This window comes from Idiotropiscis lumnitzeri, chromosome 5, assembly GCF_059441095.1.
Source record: "Idiotropiscis lumnitzeri isolate Australia: NSW breed Sydney's pygmy pipehorse chromosome 5, RoL_Ilum_1.0, whole genome shotgun sequence".
NCBI classification, from domain to species: Eukaryota; Metazoa; Chordata; class Actinopteri; order Syngnathiformes; family Syngnathidae; genus Idiotropiscis; species Idiotropiscis lumnitzeri.
In genome coordinates this window covers 21,106,267-21,128,895 of record NC_142395.1, presented here as the reverse complement: position 1 = coordinate 21,128,895, position 22,629 = coordinate 21,106,267, and the positions used below count along the sequence as shown (strand labels likewise).

Sequence of the window (22,629 nt, the reverse complement as noted above, 5' to 3'; positions counted from 1 at the left end):
TCATATGGTCCTGGCAGCCTCATTTCGAATTGTGTCTGGGTAGCCTTGGGCGTCTGTTCCAGCTCTTCAGATTGCTGTTTGATTGGTCGCTCGGTAGCTAAGCCAAATCTGGCGTCTCATTTACATAGCAGCACTCACAAGTTGGCTTGCAAAATTTCAGGAATTTTCAAGGTTGGAAACTTTCAATGGAAATTATGGGAAAGAAGAGATTTGGGCAATGGGAGGGAATTTGAACTATTTTTTTTTCCTGGCCATCATGCCAACTGCTTTTCTTGAAATATTGCTGAGGTGTGGGCCAAAAATGAACTATTGGTTTGGATCTGGATGTCATCAAGGATTTTCTTCGCATTGTTGTTAACGTTACAACAATGGTCAGAATTTTATTACTGTGTAAATAGCGCATTTACTTATGTCATTTTGCACCCACCCCCAAAAAAACCCCACAATGTTTTTTGTTCAGACAGCATTTGCCATTCCAGATTTCTCTAACGTTTTAAACCACTACGATTTCAAGTTGTGGTCCTCATCCTCTTTTTCACATTCCCTGATGTCCTACTTTATACACAATTCTACGTTTCGTATTCAGGACATTTTGAGAACTATTTTTCACAACGTACATTTTTAAACCAAATTCTGACATGTACCTTTTAATTGTTTGTCTCATTCAGGAAATCTGGGGAATTATTTTTCACTATAAAATTACCAAATTGAGAAAGACTTTACTTATCATTTGACTTCCTCCTTGACTGATTCAAACCAAATTCACACTCCTCATTTTACATTTGAACACTTGCGGTATTCACACAGCCTTTCAGCATTCACATGGACTTTCTGCACAAATTGAAATGAAAAATGTATTACAGTTCCAATTTCAGACTTTTTCTTTCCACTTTCATGTTAGAACAGGAGTTCAATCAGTACTTCGATATGTTAAGTCTTTTATTTATTTACTTATTGAGTTGACATGCATATCGGTAATCTTTTTGTACAGACTGTGTACTTTTGTCACGTTTGCGCCAACAACTCAAAACAAAGTCCTCGACGTGAAGATTTAGCGTAATGGCAGCATTGCCGCACAGCTCTCACATGTCTAATGGAGCGTGTGAATGCCTCTTTGAAACCAATTAAAGCAGACAGAAGATGCCAACTCTTCTTTTCCCCTCACACTTCTCAAGCACCGTGGTGAAATAAAGAGCTCTCTATCTAACATACATTGTTGACGTCCATCAGCAAGCCCTCGATTAACAATTCACTTCCAAGCCGCCGTCTTGGGGTGGGGGGGGAACCTGTGGAGATGAAATGTTTGTTTTGAAGATTTGCCGCCGACGAGTATTTAAGTCGCCTTCTGACGAATAAAGCAGCTAATTAGTTGTATGCGTAACTCTTGGCTACAGTAGTATCCAAATGTGATGCAACAGTGATGGAGGGGCAGGGCCTGTGCAGCACCAGGGCCTCAAATTTCAAACGAAGTATATCAAAGAAAAAACATCGAGCAGAACCTCCAAATTGGAACACAATCTGTGCCTGTGACGCTGGTTGATTTCCATTATAACTTTCTTTGTCGTTTCTTATACGTGGAGGGAAGGAAAGCCCTCCGCGATGGTAATTGCAATGAGGGTTGCTCAAATGCTAACATGCCAACGTAGGTATATATTTTGGAATTTTAGTGTGGAAAATCTGGAAGTGTGAAAGTGTGAAAGAGATGGAATTATTGCAATGTAAAAAAAATGTTCACTTTATGTCTTCATTGAATCCAAATAGTTTGAAGTTGGAATGTAGTCATCGGTTGAGCAAGGAAACGTTTAGAACAATTCCAATTATAATAAAAAAAGTGCCCGGAATTGAAATGTCAGGAAGCATTTTTTTTATGCATAAATACACGTCCTAAGATCAATAGAATAATTACCAAAATCATTTTTGCTTGTCACCACAATAGTCATAAAAATTGTGTTTGCAAAAAACCTTTGCAACTATGCATTTTTTTTTTTTACAATGGCATTAACATAAAGCCAAACATTTTAAAAAAAGACCGGAATATGTGATGAATATTCTGTCAGGCAACAATTCTTTTCAATGTCAATTCAAGTATTTAGCCCATATTCACTGGTAACTAGTGTGTACTGGTATTTATTTTATCTCATTAAAAAAAAAACATAAATGAATAAGTACCATATAAAAAAATAATGACATGTGACAAGTAAAGATGGAATGATTTCAATGGCTGAATGAGGAGAGAACTAAACGTGAAAAATGTCTTCCATCATTTCAATGGGATTTTTTTTTTATCATTTTTTTTAAATTGTGTGGAAAAATTCAAATTTTGTGAACGCAAAAAAATAGTTCTCACATTTCTATGTGAGCAGACTTTTTTGCTCATTGAATTTGGCTTGCTTTTTACCAACCAATTACATGAGGGAGAAATTCTGACGTCAATGATGGCTAGCGTTCTGGCCGTGCCTGAATGAAATGAAACTCCGACTCATTAAAGAAGCAGTCCCATTGCTGAAATAGTTTGAAGTTACATGGACCTCGGCAGACCAGACTGACATGGAAACAATTACAAAGTAGAAGCTGAAATCTGATTGGGCAAAAAAATACAAGACACACTAAATATTTGGAGTAGAATATTCTTTACAATTAAGTACAATTTCATGGCCCCAATATAGGTCACCCAGAGATACTTAGGATGAGTATGTGGTAGTTATTTGTTTCCCCCTTGCAAACCATCTGCGATGATGGCTAACAATTAGCGATAATCACCTGCAGCGTTGGGCGGAAACATGATGGCGGCAGGGGAGTCGTCCGGAAGCAGGGGTACGTTTCAATACCCGGCAGGGGGTTGAGCAATAAACTACCAACGGGGAGTCTTAAATGCGAATAAATATCCAATTGTTGCCAGTCCGTGTTTTAATGCCGCCCCCCCACGGAGACATTTGCATATTTGTGTTCTGACACTGTAGAGAGAAAAGTGCTTTTTGGGAGCTCGTCTCTTGGGGCTTTGGCACCTAATCAAGCAGGTAATGTACACAAAGAAATATTTACAATGCAGGTGGCAAATCGGCATTCGATGGAGTCATGCCAGAGTCAGCAGGTGGCGCTAAAGGGCATAAAAATGGAATAGCAACAATAGTGTTTTGTTAAATATTCCTGTTGCCGCAGTTTTTAAGTGATTTCATTTGGGCCGATTGACTTTCCTTTGCCAATAGTTCTATACCTATTCATTTGAAAAAAGAAATGTAGCTCTTTTAAGGAGTTAAAGAGCAAATACAGTATATTTCCCTGGTCTATGCATTCAAAAGGTTGAATCCCACAATCCCGCCTAGCAATAAACCAGAAAAATGTTTTTGGGGGTGGTTCCATTTGGGGCATGTGGACTTTCCTAGCTTTTCATTTGCTGTGTGAGGCAGCAATGACTCTGTCTTGTCACAATCCTGAGTGTTACAGGATTTATTTCATCATCTGTGCCCCACAAATTCTGCCTAGCAGCAAACATGACCAGGAAAAAAAAAAATCAAAACAATTTCGATACTGTTTTCAGAGTCATTTATCTGTTTGAGCCGCCTTGCCCTGTCCTTCATTTGTTATGAAAGGCAACGCTTATGTAGTGATTTTCTTTGCTTTTTTATTAATGACCATGAACATGACTGTGCTCCTCAATTCATACCGACTCCATTCTCCGGGACTCCATTACCCATAAGTCCCCTCCAATCACATGTTGACATGCTCAGGCCTCCGAGCCGCTGGTGGCATTTGTTTGCGTTCAATAAATAATAAGCCGGGAGAGAGGGTCGATCTAATTCCAGACAAAACTGGCAACCGTGCGGGACTTGATGACATCTTATGAATTATTGATGTGCTGGCGGCGTACCAGGCGAGCAGGTTTCTGCGACAAAAAGACGCGGTGGCGAGCACTGACCAAAGGGGGATCCGTTTTTGTGATTATAATTACACTGACATTTGTGACTCACTAATGCATCAACAAAATGCATTCTGCAAAAGTATGACAATACCAGGAAAGTGCTGTTTCATAAGCTCTGCGCTTGTTGTGGAAAAAAAAAATGAAGGACAAGAAATAATCCACCGTGTTGTGACATATCTGAATGTATGAGTCGCTACGCGGTTGCTATGGTCCTTTTACGCTCTGTTCTTTTATAATGTCATAAAGGGTTGATGCTTTAGAGTATTTAAGATCGAGTTTCTCAGTGACACATTGTCTTTAAGTCAAGCTTTCTTTGAGTGAGGATTTGGACATGGACTTTCTTCCATGTGTTCTGAATCCAGCCCTTCTTTTTTTTTTTTACTTGGAATTTCTATATAAAGACATTTACGTCGGTTTTTGGGTCCAAATCCCGTTCCTCACGTGACACACAGCGTTCCAAAAAAAAAAAAAAAACAACATCTAAGGCATGTTCACACATTTCCGTTGGCCAGTTATTCATCAAAACCACCACCTTCAACGATAAAATGAAGAAAGTGAAATAATCCATCGAGTGAATAAACGTACGGCACGCTTTGTCACATGTAATGTACATTGTACGTATAATTAATGTGATCACGCTTATTCCCAAGTAGCCATGATGACTACAAATAATGAACAACGAGAAAAAAAAAAGAATTACGACATGCTCAATCTAATATGAACACGTATACGTGAATGTGCTCTGGTCTTTATGATGACCACCACCATGGACAATTGAAATGAACAGAGACTATAATTAATCTACAAAGCCAAATAAGTACGCTTGGTCAGACACATACACACCATAAACATGACGTAATAATTTAGGCGATGAGACAATAATCCGCATAGTAAATAAAAGTGTCACGCATGCACACACAATGTACATGAAATACAATAGCTCCTCCCATCAGATTTTTCTGATAATCATCGTCTCGCACCACAGCAAATAATAGTAATAGTGATTAAAAACAATCCACAGCTGACCTGTAGCCGTGCTGGGTGTCCACGCACACGCCCCCGTTGAAGCACGGGTTCCTGGGGTAAGCGTCGCAGGGCTGATGCACCTGCTGGCGGCCCGGGCAGGCGCAGACGGCGGCCGCCTCCACCGTGATGGACACCAAAGTCATGGAGCCGCAGTCCACCACCGTGGGCGCGTCCCGGATGTCCACCGCACTGGCGCAGCCACCCGCCCCGCCGCACTGCGACTGCGGGCACTCGTCAATGCGCACCTGGTAGACCCGTACCTGCAGGAAGGACTGCAGCTGCGAGGAAGCAGAAATGTCGGAGCGGTTCAAGTCAGGGCGAGTGTTTAAGTGTTTTAAAGTTTCAAATTAGGGTTTTAAGTCGGGGTTAGGGCTTTAAGCCGATGTTCTAGTATTTTAAAAGCTTACCGTGATCTGAATGCTATGTTAGTTCAACATTTTAATTAATTTTGTATTATTTCATCTTAGTCATTTTTATCATTCATTTATTTTGATGGAATATTTATATTCAGAGCCCTACTTCCTAGTAGCCAGCTAACCGACCTTCTGTTTGTGCGCCGCCAGGTATCCGTGCATCTTCTCGGGGTGCAGGAAGGTAGCGGTGCCGCCGGCGCGCACGGCAAAGCGCACGTCCAGCATGCGGCCGGGGACGTCGCTCAGGCTGAAGACGTTGACGTCAGACGCGGACACGGACAACATCTCGGACAGGAAGTCGGACAGCAGCACGTAACGGCTGCGCTGCTTGCCCCTTGGCTCCAGGAACTCCTTGGCCGTCATGTCTGCGACACATTGGAGAAAAAAAAAAAAAAACTCAGGTTAAAAAATTTGAATTTTACACAACAAAAGGAGCAATCTTAGAACAATAAAGTATTTTTCTCAAAACATTTGAACAAAGGATGAAAGTCCCATTTCAATAAGTTAATTTCAAAAGGGCAACTTTGGCTTCATGATATTTTACCTTTTGTTCTGGAAAAGACGTATTTATTCTCAAAATTAAAAAAAAAAAAAAGAATAAATAAATAAAATGAAATCAAATCATCTCATAGGAGGCTCGAACTTCTCTCTTGCTGGAGCAGCAATTGCACTCAGGTTGATGGAAAGTCATTAACGAAACCATTTCAATTCATACGACCAAAGCTGTATGGATGAATTATTGAAAAAAGGTTCTTGTTGTTTGGAATGTTTGTGTGTGTGCGGGTGAATATGCAAATGCTCCAGTTCAAGGTAATTACACTCTGGACAATTTAACAGCTTAATTTCCAATCACAAGCGCAGAGCGCCAGAGAGCAGTCAACTTATGTTTTATTCACCACCGCGGTGTCGGCCATTCCACCACAGCGAGTCAGGGTTAGGGTTTGGAATTGGGATTTTATGGCAGTACTCCCATCAATCGAAGATTTCAAGTTAGGGTTTGAAGCCAGGGCTAGGGTACCTAAGTAGCCTTTTCAGTCAGGTTCGGGTTTCAATTTTGGGTAAGCCAGAGTTCGGATTGGGAAGTAGGGTTTCAAGTCAGGGTTAGGGTTTCAAGCAAGGGATAGGATTTTAAAGGAGCGTTTGAAGACAATGTTAGGGTTTCAAGCCTAGTGCAACAATTGTAAAGTAGGGTTTTAAGAGAGTTTTTCAAAGTGGTTTTGATGGCAAGATCTCAAGTTAGCTTAGCTTTAAACAATTAAGGCTTCAAGCCACTATTAGGGTGTGAAAGTAGGAGTATAGTGGGGGTTACTTTTTGAAGTTATAGTATAATTAAAGTATAAAGACAATGTTGAGATTTCAACCCAGTTTTACAGTTTCAAAGTTGGGTTTCTATCAAATCAGGATTAGTGTTTCAAGCCTGTGTTAGGGTTTTGAGCCTGTGTTAGGGTTTCAAAGTCGGGTTTGAAGCTTGGGGTTGAAAGACAGTTTTATGTTTTTTTTTAGTTTAAGTCAGAGTTTGTGTATCAAGTAGGGTTTTAACTTTAAAGCCAGTGTTGCAATTTAAAAGTAGGGTTTGAAACCAGGGGTAGGGTGTCAAAGAAGGCTATGAAGAAAAGCTTGGAAAGTATTTACCCCTCGGCTTTGCATGTGCGCTTCGTATTCTCCTTTTGATTTTTGACGGCTGAGAAACGAAGCCAAACACTTAAAAAGGAAGCAAAATATCCAAAGGGCTTCTTTGAAAGAGGACCAAGAGCCACTGGTGAGCGAGACTAAATACCGTACTTGAAAGAAAAACAACAACAGGAGGCCTAATTTGATTGTTAGTTCATGATGACAGCTAATTGACACACATTGTGATACTTGTTGTCTTCTATTGATTGACAGGCTACACGGGAGGCTTTCATCACAGCCCGTGTTGAAATTGTCTTAAGTGAAGCGCATCTGTGCACAAACATGGCACACAATTTATTTATTTATGAATAAAAATGAATGAAATGTAACAATAGATCAACGTAAATGACTGTGCCGCATTTGTTTTTGTCTTTTTTTCCTCCCGCTGAGAGAAAAACAAGGATATCAGAGGAAAGGCACGCATCAAAGACACTTCCTCAGCTGGGAGTGATGACACGCACACACACGCACACACACACGCGCATACGCAAGCACGCATGCACACATTGGTGAGAGTCCTCAACAAGTCAGAGAGAAGTGGAGTGTAAAATTCGAGGGAGCGTTTCATCCTTCATTCATCATCCGCCAGTCCTGACTTTCTTCTTTCATCAGCCGCGTTTGGCAAAGAACAAACAAAAACAAGCAGTGGGCGGACAAAAGTATTGGGTCACGGCTCAGAACACGGTGGACCAAATTGAAACTAAAAAAATAAAATAAAAATATGTTGAGTTAGGTTTTTATGCTGATTCAAACTAAAATTGGCATGCTGATACCAAAAGTGCAGTCATTTTTTTTTTTTTAGCACTTTTTTTTTTTCACATTTTACCCTCTATGAGCTCAAAAGCTTGACGTGATTGAGGAAAAACTGTGAACAGTTTTGGAATCTGCACCTAATCATTACATTAAAACATCTGTCAGACCTATCACAACAAAGATTGTGTAGCCCAGTGTAACAAATCCATGTCCGCTTGTGCGTAAGAACAAACGTAATGGGGAGTGACACTTCTTACAGCGTGGTACAATAATCCTGAATTCAGTCTAAGAGTCATCCATCCGTTATCCATCTGCACGTCCTTAAATCCATCCATCCGTTTGTCTGCATATTCAGCCATCCGTCCATCGATCCATCCATCAACAACCCAGGCATCTGGCCCTCTGTTAGGCCATCATCCAACAATTCATTCACCTATCATCCAGCCATCAACCATCCCACTAAAAACCGTCCAATCATGCATCCAAACATTCCTTCAGCCAGCTAGATAGTCTGGAAAAAATGGTAATCTGAATTTACTCAATTTCATTTCGGCAAGTGAAAGAACACAATAAAATCATCTGGCTCCAGACACATGCGTTAAGTAGACTAAACATCACTTAAAAATCGATATAGATCCAGACGTAGATGATAGATTTATTTCAAATGTGTCCTAATCAGAATGATTATATTGTGTGCAGCCGCTTTACAAAATAAAATTGAGTAAATTCAACACACCATTCTTCAGCGTATCTAACCATCTCTTTATCCATCTATCATCCAACCAAGCACCCCTCCACTCATCCACCAAAGCAAGAATCCACCCATCATCCAACATTCATCCAGCCATCCATCCATCAAGCCAGCCAACATCTACCCAACCAGCAATAATCTGTCAGTCATCTAGTCACCCTCCATCCATCATCCATCCATCCATTCATCCATTAACATTTATCATCCAAAAATCCAACTAGAATCCTCCATCCATCTGTCTTCCATTCATCCAACCAAAATTCCTTTCATCAGCATCCAGCTATAACCACCTGCGCATCCATCCAACACTCCACTGTCCAGTCCATCATCTACCAGTCCACCATCCTTCTATCCATCCATCCGTCCATCCATCCATCATCTGCATCCACATCCATATATCAATTGCCATCTGCCCATCCCTCTGTTCATCCACACATAAGCCTTACGACTCACCCCTTATCGACCCACACCATCTATCATCCTTCTAGCCATCTATCATTTACCCAGCTGCACCCCTACATCCATTCATCTACCTGTTCAACAACCTGAACGGCCCTCCATCTATCCAACAATCAATCCAAACAAACAATCCACCAATCATCCATCCATTCACATGTAACCTTCTATCATCCATTGTCTATCCATGAAAACCGAGCTATTCAGACAGGATCTTAAAAAGGAGGTCGGATGAGCGCCGACTGAAAGTCGGAGGCAAACGTCAGCTCTCATCCATCCATCCGGGCGGAGGAGGACGGACGAGGGCCGACAGGGAGACGGTCGGGAGTAAAGTGGGCTGCAGGGGAAAGCCTGGTAAGTTCTAACACTCTGTGACAGCCTCTGCACCTGGCGCACATCCAAACACACTGCTGCTCGCTCCTCCCTACAGGCTGTGTGCCTCCATCTGAATACATTATCCAGCACACACACTCTTATGTTTAAAAAAAAAAAGGATTTTAAATGGCATCTGTGGTGGAGGACTATTTTAAAGAGTTTTTGAAGGCTCCCGAGGTTTTGATCGATGCCTTGAAGGAGTCGCAAAGTACTCTGAGAAACAACAACAGCTTACAAACAAGTTACTTCAACGGCTGCTCAAGTTGATTGGACTGCCAAGGCAACAAAAAGCACAAAGTCTGATTGAAGACTCCAATCAAGAAGGCGAGAAAGAAGAGTCGAGGACTCCAAACTGTTGCTGGAGTCGCAAAATCTTCACAAGGATACTTGCAGAATACCCATATGATGTTTAAAGGCTGATTTCTCAGAGTAACGCGGGCTCAATAATATATGTATTTTTTAAATCAATGGCTACTCGAAATCAAAATGGTCAACTTCCTGTCTATTCAAGCAAGGCTTCTTGTGACTTTTTAAATGAGTCTATTTATGATTGAAATTGTGACCAAATTTCTTGTTGTTAGTGAATCCTTCAGGTGCTGATTCATCTCCGCAAATAATGAAGACATATCTTTGAAAGACACCTAAAAATGATCCTTCAACTGTTCGCTTCAAACCAAATTAGTGGACTTAATGCCTCTTTTCAGGCATGACTTCTTGTGGCTTTTTTTGCGGAGCTACTCATGACAAAATTCATGTTCTTGAGTGAAACTAGCTCCCGAGGCTGGATTTTCCCAAGCTAAGCCACGGATGAACGAACGTCATCCTTCAGGACAGACAGAAGGGCACAGTGAAAGCAGAAACGATTAAAGGAGCACAGAAGATATTTTCCCAATTTCACCGCAGTATCGATCCTCACACGCCTCACGAGACGGGAGAGAAATATTTAGGCAATCTCTCACTTGACCGTGCCGCCTTTTAAAGGTCAAACCCTCAAGAGGAGCTCTTCATCAAGTGGGGGTCGTGAGTGGGGGAGATTTTGTGGACTTTCAAGGACTTTCTGCTTTTTCCGCCTTTTTCAAGATAGTGAGGCGGCAAAGACTGTTGTGCAGTGATGTCGGCAGTTTGCATTAATCTCACGGCAGCGATTCAAGTCGCACGCGGTTATTGCTTTCTGCATTTGTTCCCCGGAATGGGATTTAGAAAGTCAAGTCGCTCTGTAAGTAATGCTCCAACTGGGATATTTTCAGAAGACTCCAGCATGCTGACGGCCAATCGATGAGAGTGCTTATTATTGCGCAGCTCACCCACACTTACACACGCTCACCTCCAGGTGATCTCAAAGTCAGATTTTCTTATCCCGTCGTAGATGGAGGCTCAAAAATATTAGATTTCATTTGTTCACTTTCACAGGACACACCCGCCTGGTTCAGCACCTCTAACGAGACTGGATGATAGAAAATTGCTTTCCTGTAGTTTTATGCAGTGATTCTGACACCAAATACTCGCATTGTCAGCGATTTTCAAAGCAGAGCTACCTATATAGCCAGACGTAGAGCAATCTGACACATCTTTCAGGAAATATTGTTCCGTGACAATGCAAGCAGTTAACTTTCCCCAAAAAATATAATACTCACTTCTTTCACCTGGAAAAAAAAGATTGCTTCTAGCCTTTTCCATTATTTAGTAATTAACAATTGAATTAATCTCATTGCACACTGAGTACAATGACAATTAAGGGTATTATGATTCTGAAGAGGGGTTGGGTTAAAAAAATAAATAAATAAATAAATTTCCGACCAAAAAGCAGAGAAAATAGATTTGCATGAAAAGAATCATGCAAAGATAACAACGAAAGTCAACCCATGTTTATCTTCAACTCAAAGGCTGTGCTGATCTCAAATACCAAGTGATGCAACATCCCCATCAACAGTGATCGGTTTGTTTTTCTAATGCGAGTTTCGCAGTCAAGCTGCTCGTCAACACCAAGCCATTGAAAAACATAGCCAAAAAATATCAATGTTGACGGATTTAATTTCATGAAAATGAACGTCCATGGCAGTTGGAAAAATTCTAATATATTTACTCTCTGTTCATCTATCTCAGTTACGAATGCTGCTGGTGTTAATATTTTATTTGTATATATTTTTTTGATTTTCAGAAAAGATGTGGGATGATATATTCTTTGGATTTTTATAAAGGGGTATGTACTATTGATTATTGAGAGAATTGACAATAATTGAATAATATTAACCTTCCATGCTGTCATTCTAATAAATGAAAAAAATATTAAAAAAAAAAAAATGACTGTGTTATTTGATTCACAATTTTGATGGTCATGTGTAAGCGAAAGCAATCATGACAGCTGCCATCAAAAGAAGGTGTCATGAGTATATTTCCAGTTTCTTTGGAGCCCAACTGAGCAATGTTTCCACCGGCTGCTCCGTGCCACATTCATCTACCTGCTCCGTGCTTTCGCAAGACAAATCCTTTTATGTGCACCGACGAGACACCGCTCTCCTTCCTTCCTTCCTCTCCCTCCAAACCGCGCGGCTCTCTTTGGAATGTTCTATTTCAATATCTGAGAGATGGTAAAAGCCCCTCAGCCGTGTCCTATTTCTCGCAGGCAAATGTAAAGTGGAGGAGACGGCGGAAGCTGAGACGTACACCAGGTAAATGTGGTCTGCGCGCGCGCGTGCACGTGTGCGTGTGTGGGCGTGTGCATGTTGCCTGGGAGGCAATATAAAAAATATGCACCATCCTTCATGCTCAACACAAAGTGTCTAATTGGGCAACCGTAATCAACTGGACAGACTGAGTCAGCTGTTTTCTGAAGATGAGTCGTAATTGATCGTTATCTGAGCCGGGAGCAACTGTGATGTCATTTCCAGTCGACAGAAAGTGGCAAAGTGGCCACGCGATGCGATGCACAAAAACGGGTGGATTTTACTGCTTCAGTCATATTCCACAAACACAATATTAATCAGAATGTTGTGTTTCCACAAGTGGGGCTGCTTATAACATAATCTCGTTCAAAAAAAATTGGGGGTTGACTTCCCCTTTAATGTTTACTAAACTAAGGTCTAGGTTACGTTATTACATAAAATTTTATTTTAACTGTTTTATTTTCTCATCTTGAACTTAAATCTTGAAAACAAATAAAAACTAACAAACCCACTCTGAAAACGAATTAAAACTAACAAAATTAAAAAAAAAGAAACTCAAAATGAAATAAAAAATAACTAGTAATGAAATAATATAATATAATAATAATAATAGTAATAACTAGTTATTTTTATGTATTGTATCGTTAAATTAAAATGAATTCAATAAAAAATACATATCTATATATCAAATGTTCTGATTATTTGCAGAGTTTGAGATATATCTTTGACATTTTTTGAAAAGGATAAAAGTAAATTATTCCTCTTTCGTGTGGGTCTTACCTGCAAGGCGGAGCGACGCCAAGTTGTGCACGGCGTCGTCAGGTAGCTCTCGTACGTGCACCGTTACCGCGGAGACGGCGTCCGGCCAAACGCCGTCCGAAACGCGCACCAGGAATTGATAATCGCCGCATGGGGCGTTCTCCTTGATGATCACAAAGCCTGTGCGCTTGTTCAAGATGAAGTAGCTGTCCGAAAAAAAACAAAACAAAACAACAATTTCCAAATAGTTAACGATCATTTTTTGTTTTCCAACATTTTAGGACAATCAAATCATTCAAAAGCTCTGTTCACAATTTTCACGTTTAGTTGTCAAATTCCAAATTGTACATTGAAGGTGACCTCAGTTAGATAATTAGATAATTTCATTAGCTTTTTCTGGGCTTTTCTATGAGAATTATTCCACCAAAATGCCTCTACAAGTGTGATCCGAAAGCTAACATCGACTGTTTTGCCATTTGGATGTTTTGCAATTGACAATCCTTAAATTCTCTCTATTTGAGTCAACAATTCACATCTAATTCTTTTTGCGTTTTTATTCGAATAGGAACTTACTTTTCAAAATGTGGAGAAGAGTCGAGAATTATTTTAAGAATTTATTTTATTACACAGTGAACTAATTTATTATTAATTGCATAACACTTAGGTCAATAAGTCATGTATTCTTTCTCCCATTTGTCTATTTACATCATTTAATTTTACACTGTTATACGGTCAATAAAAATAAACATGTTATTACATGTATTTTATCATTGTTATCATTTTGCTATTACCAGTGATTCGCTTATTTTTACACTTGCGTACGATAGTGGTGCAAAACATGACCTGTAGATTATTTCCATGATTTCCAATGCAGGGGGTTGAAAAAAAGTTCGCCTCAGCATTGGAGCTGCGTTGCACAAATATCGTGCATGAACGTGGCAGATTGGTCAAAGTGTGACCTTCTCCCGCCTCCCCAAACAACTCCAAAGTCCTCCAGACACTTCGGGGGGAGCCAGCGTGAAGCAATTAGGGCTCGATTGTCTGACTCCGTCTCGCCCCGGGAACGTCTCTAGGGGGCGCCGCGGGTCAGAGCGTCGCTCGTCCAATTACGGGACGGATGCTCTCGCTCATAAATTAAAATGGTTGCCGCCTGCGGCCGAGCAGCGTGATGGGAAATGTTGAGACAAGGTCAAGACAAAGCCGTCGGGGGCCACCGACGCGCTGGCCCCGTGTTAGCCGAGAAAAACCCGTGAGCTTGCCGCGCGTCTCTTTAAGGATGCCCTTTAATCATTAAAAGCACACCTTGCATTTGTCTGTGTGTGCATGCGTGTGTGTGTGTGTGTGTGCGTGCGCACGCTCTTAATTAAAGTCATCAACTGCAATCGGTCTACTGTGATGTGTGTGCTCAATGAACCATACTGCACTGTAACACGCACGCACACACTTTAATGGGGAATGCAAATGAGTCGCAAGATGCACAAAATAAGGCTCAAAATATCCAGTTTGTCCGTCCATCATAATTTACTGCATCCATCCATCCTTTCACTTACAGTATTTACTCAATTTAGCTGACATATTATTTAATTTTCTTTTATTTAGTTTGAATTCATTTACAGTAAAACCCCCTCGATCGCGGGTTCCCGTTTCTTATTTTCAGCCCTTGAGTTTCAAGGCTCACAACGGCCCACTTTAGCTCACATGCAGATTACTCACTCCAGACCTCGTTCCGATATTTCAGTTTTTTTTTTGTTAAGAATTTTGTATTTTCACCGTTTGCCGGTAATTTGACAGCATTGTTTTGAGTTTAAATCCCACGCGTCACGACAGGTTTTTTGAGTGCCAAGTGAATGATTGTAAGCTCATCTGTCATACTTCGTGTCTCTGATAGATTGTTCTTCCTCAGGCATGGTGGTCTCTTTGAAAATAACAGTGGTTGACTTATTTTTAAACTTTTATGGTGTCTTTTTTTAATTGCATTACTTACACTCTATTAGCGGTATTTTGCTTTCATAACTTTTTTTCATTTGTCTTTTTTCAATTGACTGTTTTATTCTTTATTTACAATTTACAGTCATTGAATTAGTTTCACTCTGTGGTCGCATTTTTTCAAATTCCTTATTCATAATCATTATTGTTTCAATAGGATATAAATTGTAAATTTTAGTGTTAAATGTAGTTCTAGCTGCAAATTGTAAATGGAGTGCACGATGTAACCTCATTTTTTTTCTATCAACCTTTTATATTTTTCATTTACACCAAATTTGAAACTAGGTGTATTTTCTTTTAATTGGATTTATTCATAATTTTTGAAATTCTAATTTTCATTGATATATTCATTTACATTTTATTTACTTTCGTGTAATGATTTATTTATGTATTTTTTTTTGTATGTATTTATGATCACATTTGTAGCCCGTTTTTGTGCGCGTGCGCGCGAACGAACGATTGGCACTGCCTTAGACGCATCAAACTTTTCCTGCAGTCTCACGACAACGACGACAAATAAAAGTGGAGCGCCCCGCCAAACTAAAGTGCGAAAGTGAGGCGTCGACGAGGTGTTAACGAGGCTTTAAAGTACAACCTCCTCTTCTTCCTCCCCCTCCAACCTTCTTTTCAGAGGATAAAATAGAAAAGGGGATGAAAACACTCCATCGCGCGCTTTTACGATGTCTTTTATGCCCCGTTTTAGTGTTTACTCCATTTCCCGACGTGAATCAACGTCCCTGTGGGACAATGATAGACGGAAGCAGTAAGGCGCCACGGTGGGAAGCTGATAAATGAGCCAAAACACGTTTTCTGTCTTCTCGTCGAGGTAATTAGTTTGTTTGATTAGGAAGAACACTTGCCATCAATGGTGGACAGTAATCAAGTACATCTACTTAAGTATTGGACTTCAATGATTCCCCAACATTGTAACGTGCAGCTGGATTAATCTGTTTATTTTAATTGGTCTGATAATGATCATTTATTTAGAACAAATAGTGGCTATAAAAAGTCGACCACACACCTGTTCAAAAGCCACACTTTTCTCGTAGGGTGCGACTAAACAAAAAGGAGCGGCGCCGTGCCACATTGCACATCGTGCCGCAATCAAAAGTACTTTGAATACTTCAGCAGTTTTAAAAGCAACAACTCGCACACGACTACTCAATAGATAGATTGATAGATACTGTATTTATCCACATGAGAAATTCACGGAGAAGGTTTGAGGTGACAGCAAGCGTTTACATCTGCTCATAAAAAAAGAAGGTGCGAGGGAAGCGGCGCAATAAAACAACGATACGTAAAGAGCAACACGGTGAGCTACGACACGCATCCCGTTAAAGCACTCGTTTTTTTTACGAAGGGGACAAAGATCACCGGGAAATGAACCCGCTGAGATAAAGATAAAGAAGGAAAGGATGCAATCTGATGCTTCCACATTGTCTATGTGGCTTGAAAAGTTAGCGAACAGGGATTGATAGACAACTAATGTCGATGATGAAGGTGTTTTGAACATTTGTTTTTCCGGTGTGCACGGGAGAATGAGTGTGCCAATTCTGTGAGGATTTTGAAGAGTGTGTGAGGCTTAAAAAGTTTGGCATAAGGAAGTTATACACAAATGAAATACAGTATGTACATTGGGACTTTGTTTTTTCCAAGGCGTGGGACATCAAACAGGGGTGCGCCAAATCTTTTTGGATATAGAAGCGGGTGTGTGGCCTGAAAAGTTTAGAAAACTTTTTTTTATCAGGGAGAGACGAGGTGTGCACAGGGGAGAGGGGGTGTTCCAACTCTGTATTTTGACGGGGGTGCGTGGTCGAAACAGTTTGAAAAAAGGCCGGTAAAAAACAAAAATGGGTATTTGGTATAGTGTGGAAAGGGTGCGCCAACTCTTTCGACATTTTAAAGGGCGTGCATTCATTAAAAGATTTAGAATATAGCTGCTAAAGACCAAAAAATATGGTGTGATGGCGTTTCATTTGCCATTTTTTCAGTGTGTGTACAGAGGATAGTAGGTGCACCTAATCCGAACAGATTTTGAAGGCGGTGCGTGGCTGGAAAAATTTTGGAAAAGCTTTTTATAGGCAAAGAAAATGATGAGGGGTTATGTTTGGCTTTTATGAGTGTGTATCAAGGAGAGTGGGTGCACCACCTTTGTTAGGGTATTAAAGGTGTTATGTTGTTTAAAAAGTTTGGGAAATGGTAGTTTCTGGTAAATTAATTGAATGACGCCAGACTTTTTGTTTTAGCTTTTTTTCATGGGGTATGGACTCACTTTTGGACTACAAAAGGAGATACGCATATTAAAGAGCTGATTACGTGTCAGTTGAGCAGTATGGGCACATGATGGATTTTTGCTATAATCTCGCAGTAAATTTAATCAGCGGAAGAAATCCCCCAAGTTTCCCGCGTTGGCTTAGTTGTGGTGATTGATGGACGTGTGAATAATGCAAAGATGGAGGCCAGACGTGGACGAGTGGAATAGGGGCCAGATGTTGGCGGCGCGCACATCAATCGCGGCCAGCAGAACTAATGAATGCGCTCCTTATGGATCGCCGGTGATTCGGCCAAAGAAAGTAGAAGCCTTATTTCCTTGTCAGGCCATCAGCAACTGGCGGCACATATTGATCACGACTTCCAGAGTTTTATCGCTGCATACTGTCTGCGAATGGGACTACGTGTACACTCTAGTGAACCAGTTTTAATATTCAAATGTCTATACGTCGATAATTTGAAGTCTATAAACCTTTAATGTACTAGATTTAATGTATAAACACCTCTAATGTCAGATATTCAAAATCCTGTGTATTTAAGTCGACAATATATATCCCGAATGTACCATAATTTAAAAGAGTGAAGAATTTTCTGTTGTTTTCGAGATGTATTTTTGACTTTGGGTACTTTATTTCCATTTATAAAGATGGTGAGAAGGACTTACGTGGGTACGTGTCCCTCGAAGACGTACGTCTTGTTGTCCCAGTCGTCCAGGTCGGGCGCATACACTTTTCCAAGCACGGTGGTGGGCATGCGGCCTAGGAGAAACAAAAAACAATCAAACAGAAAAATCAATTTCAATTTTCAATGCTCAAGATCACTTCAAGCGGGGGAGGCTGAGAAGGAGTGCTGAAGGTCACATGATAGGAAGTAGACGAGCCAATCAGTATCCAGAAATATCGTGATGGGACTTTGCAATAACCTTCAATACGACGCGTTCATTTGAAGACAACTTGAAAAAAGTGGCAGCAGGTTTTCCAATCTAAAACTTTTCAAACCCTCACCTTGACTTGCAAACCTATTTCGAAACACGAAAGCAATCTTGATGTGCAACATTGAAACTGTAACTTGAAACTCTGGCCTTGTTCTAACGCTGTCTTGATGCCGTAATCTAAAATCCTTACCTCGCGAAGAAATCCTAAAATAAAGATATCCTCATTTGAAACCCTAACTAAGGTTTGAAACCCGAATTTGAAGCCCAAACCCTGGCTTGAACTAAAATTTTATGCCACTACGTCTTACTTGAAACCCTAATCATGGGTTGAAAACTTAATTTGAAATCCTAACTCCTTTAAAACCCTAAGATTGCCTGGAAACTTTCATTTCAATTGCTAAACCAGTCTTGACACCTTACTATAAAGCTACCAAACCTTTAGACCTGACTTAAAATGCTAACTGGGAGCGAAACCCTTTTTTGACCCCCAACCTATGTCTTAAAACTCAACTTTGAATCCCTAACACTTGTTTGAAATTAAACCCAGGCTAGTAAACCTACTTAGTAACCCTAACTCATTTTTAAAACCCTACCCATGGCTTCAACAGCATCCTTAGGAAATTCTAAAATGACATTTATTTGAAACCCTAGCCCACCTTCGAAACCATAAGCATCGCTTGAAAACCCGACTTTACCTACGCCACCTTACCCACTCTTGAAACTCACAAACAAATTTGAAGCCCTAAGCCTGTTTATAAAACCAAACACTGGCTTGAAACCCGAACAATGTGTTGAGAAAATGTTGCTTGAGGGTAGCGAAACAAAAAGTAAAAGTTTTTGTCTCTGCGTTGACTTTTTTACAGCAGACGTGTGCGCTGACGGCCAAAATGCAAACAAAAAGACTTGAACGAGAGCACAAACAGCAACCCAACAAAAGGAGTTGACGGGACGACGGCAGCAAAAAGCCACGGTGTCTGATGCACGGCTCAAAGGCCTTCTCGCTACTGCGAATTTGCCGATTCCAATCGCGGCCAGATCGTCCTGACGGCGCTTTGGTGCGACGCCCGCCGGCCGGGAGAGACGCGGGCGGTGGAACAATAAACGGCGGAGCCGCGCGTCCAATTGAGCAGCGCCGCGGGAAACCTGCTGGCTAATGGACAATCATGAGACCATGAAAATGTTGACGATAATGATCTGGGGAGAAAAACACAATAAAAATGCAGGCATTGTCTTTCATTGCTGCATACTGATGAGAGCTTAATTGGTGAGAAGAGGCCACAGCTTCATTGATTACAGCTGTGCTAAGTGAACAAAAGTATTGAAACAGCTTGATTGTCTCCCAAAATAAAAGTTTCTACAAAGTGACCAGAAAGTTGTGTCAAAACTTTGACACACAACCGTCAACTGTCAACAGTGTTGTCAAAGCTATGAATACCAATAGGGTGTGCTCATTATTTTATTCATAACAAAACTTAATTATATAATGTAAGAAATTTTCAGTCAAATTTTAAAAATGTTTTAAAATTTTTTTACTTCCCAAAAAATGTTTTTTAAAGATTACGTTGATATTTTGATATTATTCAATATGCTTTGAAAAGTTATATAAGAACAATTCAAATCATTTTCAAAGACATTTGTAAAATAAATAAAAAGAGAGAAAAGTCAAAATACTTCAGAAGATATTTAAATTAAAATTTGGAGAATTATTTCAACTAATTATATTATTTAATATTTCGCGGAATATTTTGAGAACCTAAAAGTAACTCCGAAAAATGCTCAAGAAAAAAAACATCCAGATATTTTTAAATACATTTTCAGAAACGGTTTGAGAAACGGCTTATCCTTAACACATTTTAATGATTTTCTTTTCAGGAATATTTTAAGGGTATTAATAAGAAACTGAAGAATTTACAAGAAATTTAAAATAGATCATAGATAATTATTCATTTAAAAAAAAAAATCAAGGTATTTTGGGAGATATCGTTATGAAATGTTGCTGAATTTTTAAATAAATTTCCCTCAGAATATTTCAAGAATCTTAAAAAGTAACGTCCACTAATTTTTCAAGAAATAAAACGAAAAAAATTAGGTTACGACCCCCCCCCCCTCCAAAAGAATATTTTTTAAAAGCAATGTTAAGGAAATTTCTGAGAAATTTTCAAGGTTCTATTTAGTTATTTGTTTTTCCAAAAAACTTATTAAATTTAAGGATTGTTAGGCCGTGCTAATTTTAAAGTGTGTAATTCCAAGCGCGTTCCACTCCAATGAAACGGAGCTGACCTCTGTGCGTGTTAATGAAGATGGTCTTCTCGCCGCCGACATGCGCATGGTCATTCTGGTCGCCGATGGTGACGGTTAGCGTGCTGGTGACAGTTTTGGCGGGACTGCCGCTGTCGCTCATGACCACGGGGATCAGGAACTCTTTCTGACGCTCACGGTCGAATGTCCGCAGCGACGTCAGCGTGGCCGTTCCGTTCAGGTGGTCCTTCAGGTAGAAGTCGTTGCTATGGCGATAGTCAGCGGGGACAGCGAAACGGAAAGGCTCGCCGTTTTCCGGCGAGTCGCGGTCCACCGCCCGGAGCAGTGTGGATGTCTGGTTCATGTTTACAACCTGACAAAATAATTCATCAGACATATTTATTTGGGGTGTGTTTCGTGACCCTACCTTTAGTCACGCCTGCTTAAACAGGATGTGTGTGTACTTCCAGTCATGCGTGCTTAAACGGGATACATATGCGACTTTAGTCTCGAGTGGAAAAACGGGAAGCGTGTACCTTCAGTTATGTGTGTGTGTGTATACCTTCAGTCACACATGCATAGACGGGCCATGTTGGATGCAATTTAATTAGTTGGCAACCCTACCTGAGGTCCAGGAAGGTTCTCAAAGACCACCGGCGCGTACACGGCTTCAAACTGCGGCCCGTTATCATTGACATCCAGAAGGGGGAGCTCCACGGTGGCGCTACCCGACAATGCCGGCACCCCGTGGTCTGTGGCAATGACAACCAGGTGGTGTTGGGCCACCTTCTCCCGGTCCAGAGGCTGGGCAACTGTCAAGACCCCCGATTGGTCCACGGCAAAGAGCCCATCCGGGTCAGAATCCCGAGACAGGCTGTAGACCAGCTGGCGGTTCTGACCCGAGTCCGAGTCGCTGGCCACCAGGCGGGCCACGCTGGTCCCCACTGGGACGTCCTCTGACAGGGGGCCCAGAGACAGGAAGTGGGGGATGAAGACAGGAGCGTGGTCGTTGTAGTCGTCCACCTCAATCGCGCAGTGAAGCAGGCTGGAAAAATCCAAGTCTTCAACCTGGAATGACAAATGAGTCCTGTAATTATATATTTTTCTTCAGAAAATAGTAAAAAACATTCAAGAAATACAGGGGAAAATTCTAATATGTTAATTACTTTTTTTTTTTGCCAAGAATACATACATTTCTAAAAGAACCTTTCACAAAATTTTCAAGACAACCAAAAATCGGGCTTGAGACTGTAACCATGTCTTTGAAACCCATCTTTGAGCCCTATACCGGACTTGAATCCCTACTTTTAAAGCAAAACCATTTTTTCAAACCCAAAAATCCTGCTTGAAACCATAAATTTGACAGACTTGTAAACAAAATTTAAAACCTAAATCCTGTCTTGTAAACCTATTTTGAAACCCCAAATTTGGTGTGAAACCCTACTTTGAAGCCCTAAAGTCTGACCTAAAAACATTACCCTTAAACCATGAACTTGGTTTGTAAACCAAAATTGAAACCTAACCCTTGCCAGAAACCCTTTCCCTGACAGCCTATTTCTGGCTTGAAACCCTTATTTTAACACCGACACCCTTACTTGAAACCTTAACCCTTGTTGAAAATCCACATAAAAAAAAAATAAATAATGAGACCGGAGGCTAACCTGAAAATGTGCAGCTCGCCACTTTATTAACTCTGATTCTCATGAATTCAGATGACTTTTTTTTTAAGTTCTCATAACTTTGCAACCTTAACGCCACATCTGTAAAACTCAAGCGCATGACTTCACTTCTCACACATCTTGCACTTTGAAAGAGTGGGAGAAAAAAAATAGTCAATAAGCGAGCCATTTGAGAGTCAGATTGGTGTCTGCAAAAAGCACAAAGTGAATCATTTCCTTTCATGTCCTCAAGTGACCCTAAAAAGTTTCCCAGTGTGTCACAGATTGACTTTGTCAATATTCAAAAAGTCCTCCCAGCAGCCAGTCACAGCTGCTTAAACAGGATACGTGTGCACCTTCAATCACACATTAAACTGGAACTGTGTGTACCTTCAGTCACAACTGAACCACAATGTAAAAGCATTATTATTATTGTTATCTTAACAGAGGGGCACCATCACTTTTGTCCATGTGTGCATATGTTCGTCTTTCGTCATATTTACTTAAACGTGACCTATGTGTGTATACCATTGATCACAACTGATTAAATGGGGCACGTGTGTACTTTCAGTCACACCTGCTTATATACAGGATGCATAAACACCTTCAGTAAATGGGATGTGTATGCACCCTCAATCACAATAAGGTTTAACAGTATGCATTAAAACCTCAAGTCATATCTTGTAAGACTGGAAGTGTGTGCACCACTGGGTGTGTGAGGCCTTTCAGTCATACGTACTTTAACGGGCGATATTG

At 40.6% G+C, this 22,629-nt stretch overlaps 1 protein-coding gene across 2 annotated transcripts in view; it reads right to left on the bottom strand.

Annotated features, from left to right (window-relative positions):
* The window catches only part of LOC148337257 (neural-cadherin), a 211,861-nt gene that overhangs the window by 49,903 nt on the left and 139,329 nt on the right, over positions 1–22,629 (bottom strand). For both annotated transcript variants that reach the window (XM_088296160.1, XM_088296159.1), the window contains exons 22-27: positions 20,840–21,283; positions 20,258–20,588; positions 17,708–17,801; positions 12,808–12,992; positions 5,488–5,723; positions 4,946–5,223 (exon numbers count right to left, since the gene is read on the bottom strand). In XM_088296160.1, the coding sequence (XP_088152286.1) occupies positions 4,946–5,223; positions 5,488–5,723; positions 12,808–12,992; positions 17,708–17,801; positions 20,258–20,588; positions 20,840–21,283 (1,568 nt within the window). The remainder of the gene's footprint in view (positions 1–4,945; positions 5,224–5,487; positions 5,724–12,807; positions 12,993–17,707; positions 17,802–20,257; positions 20,589–20,839; positions 21,284–22,629) is intronic.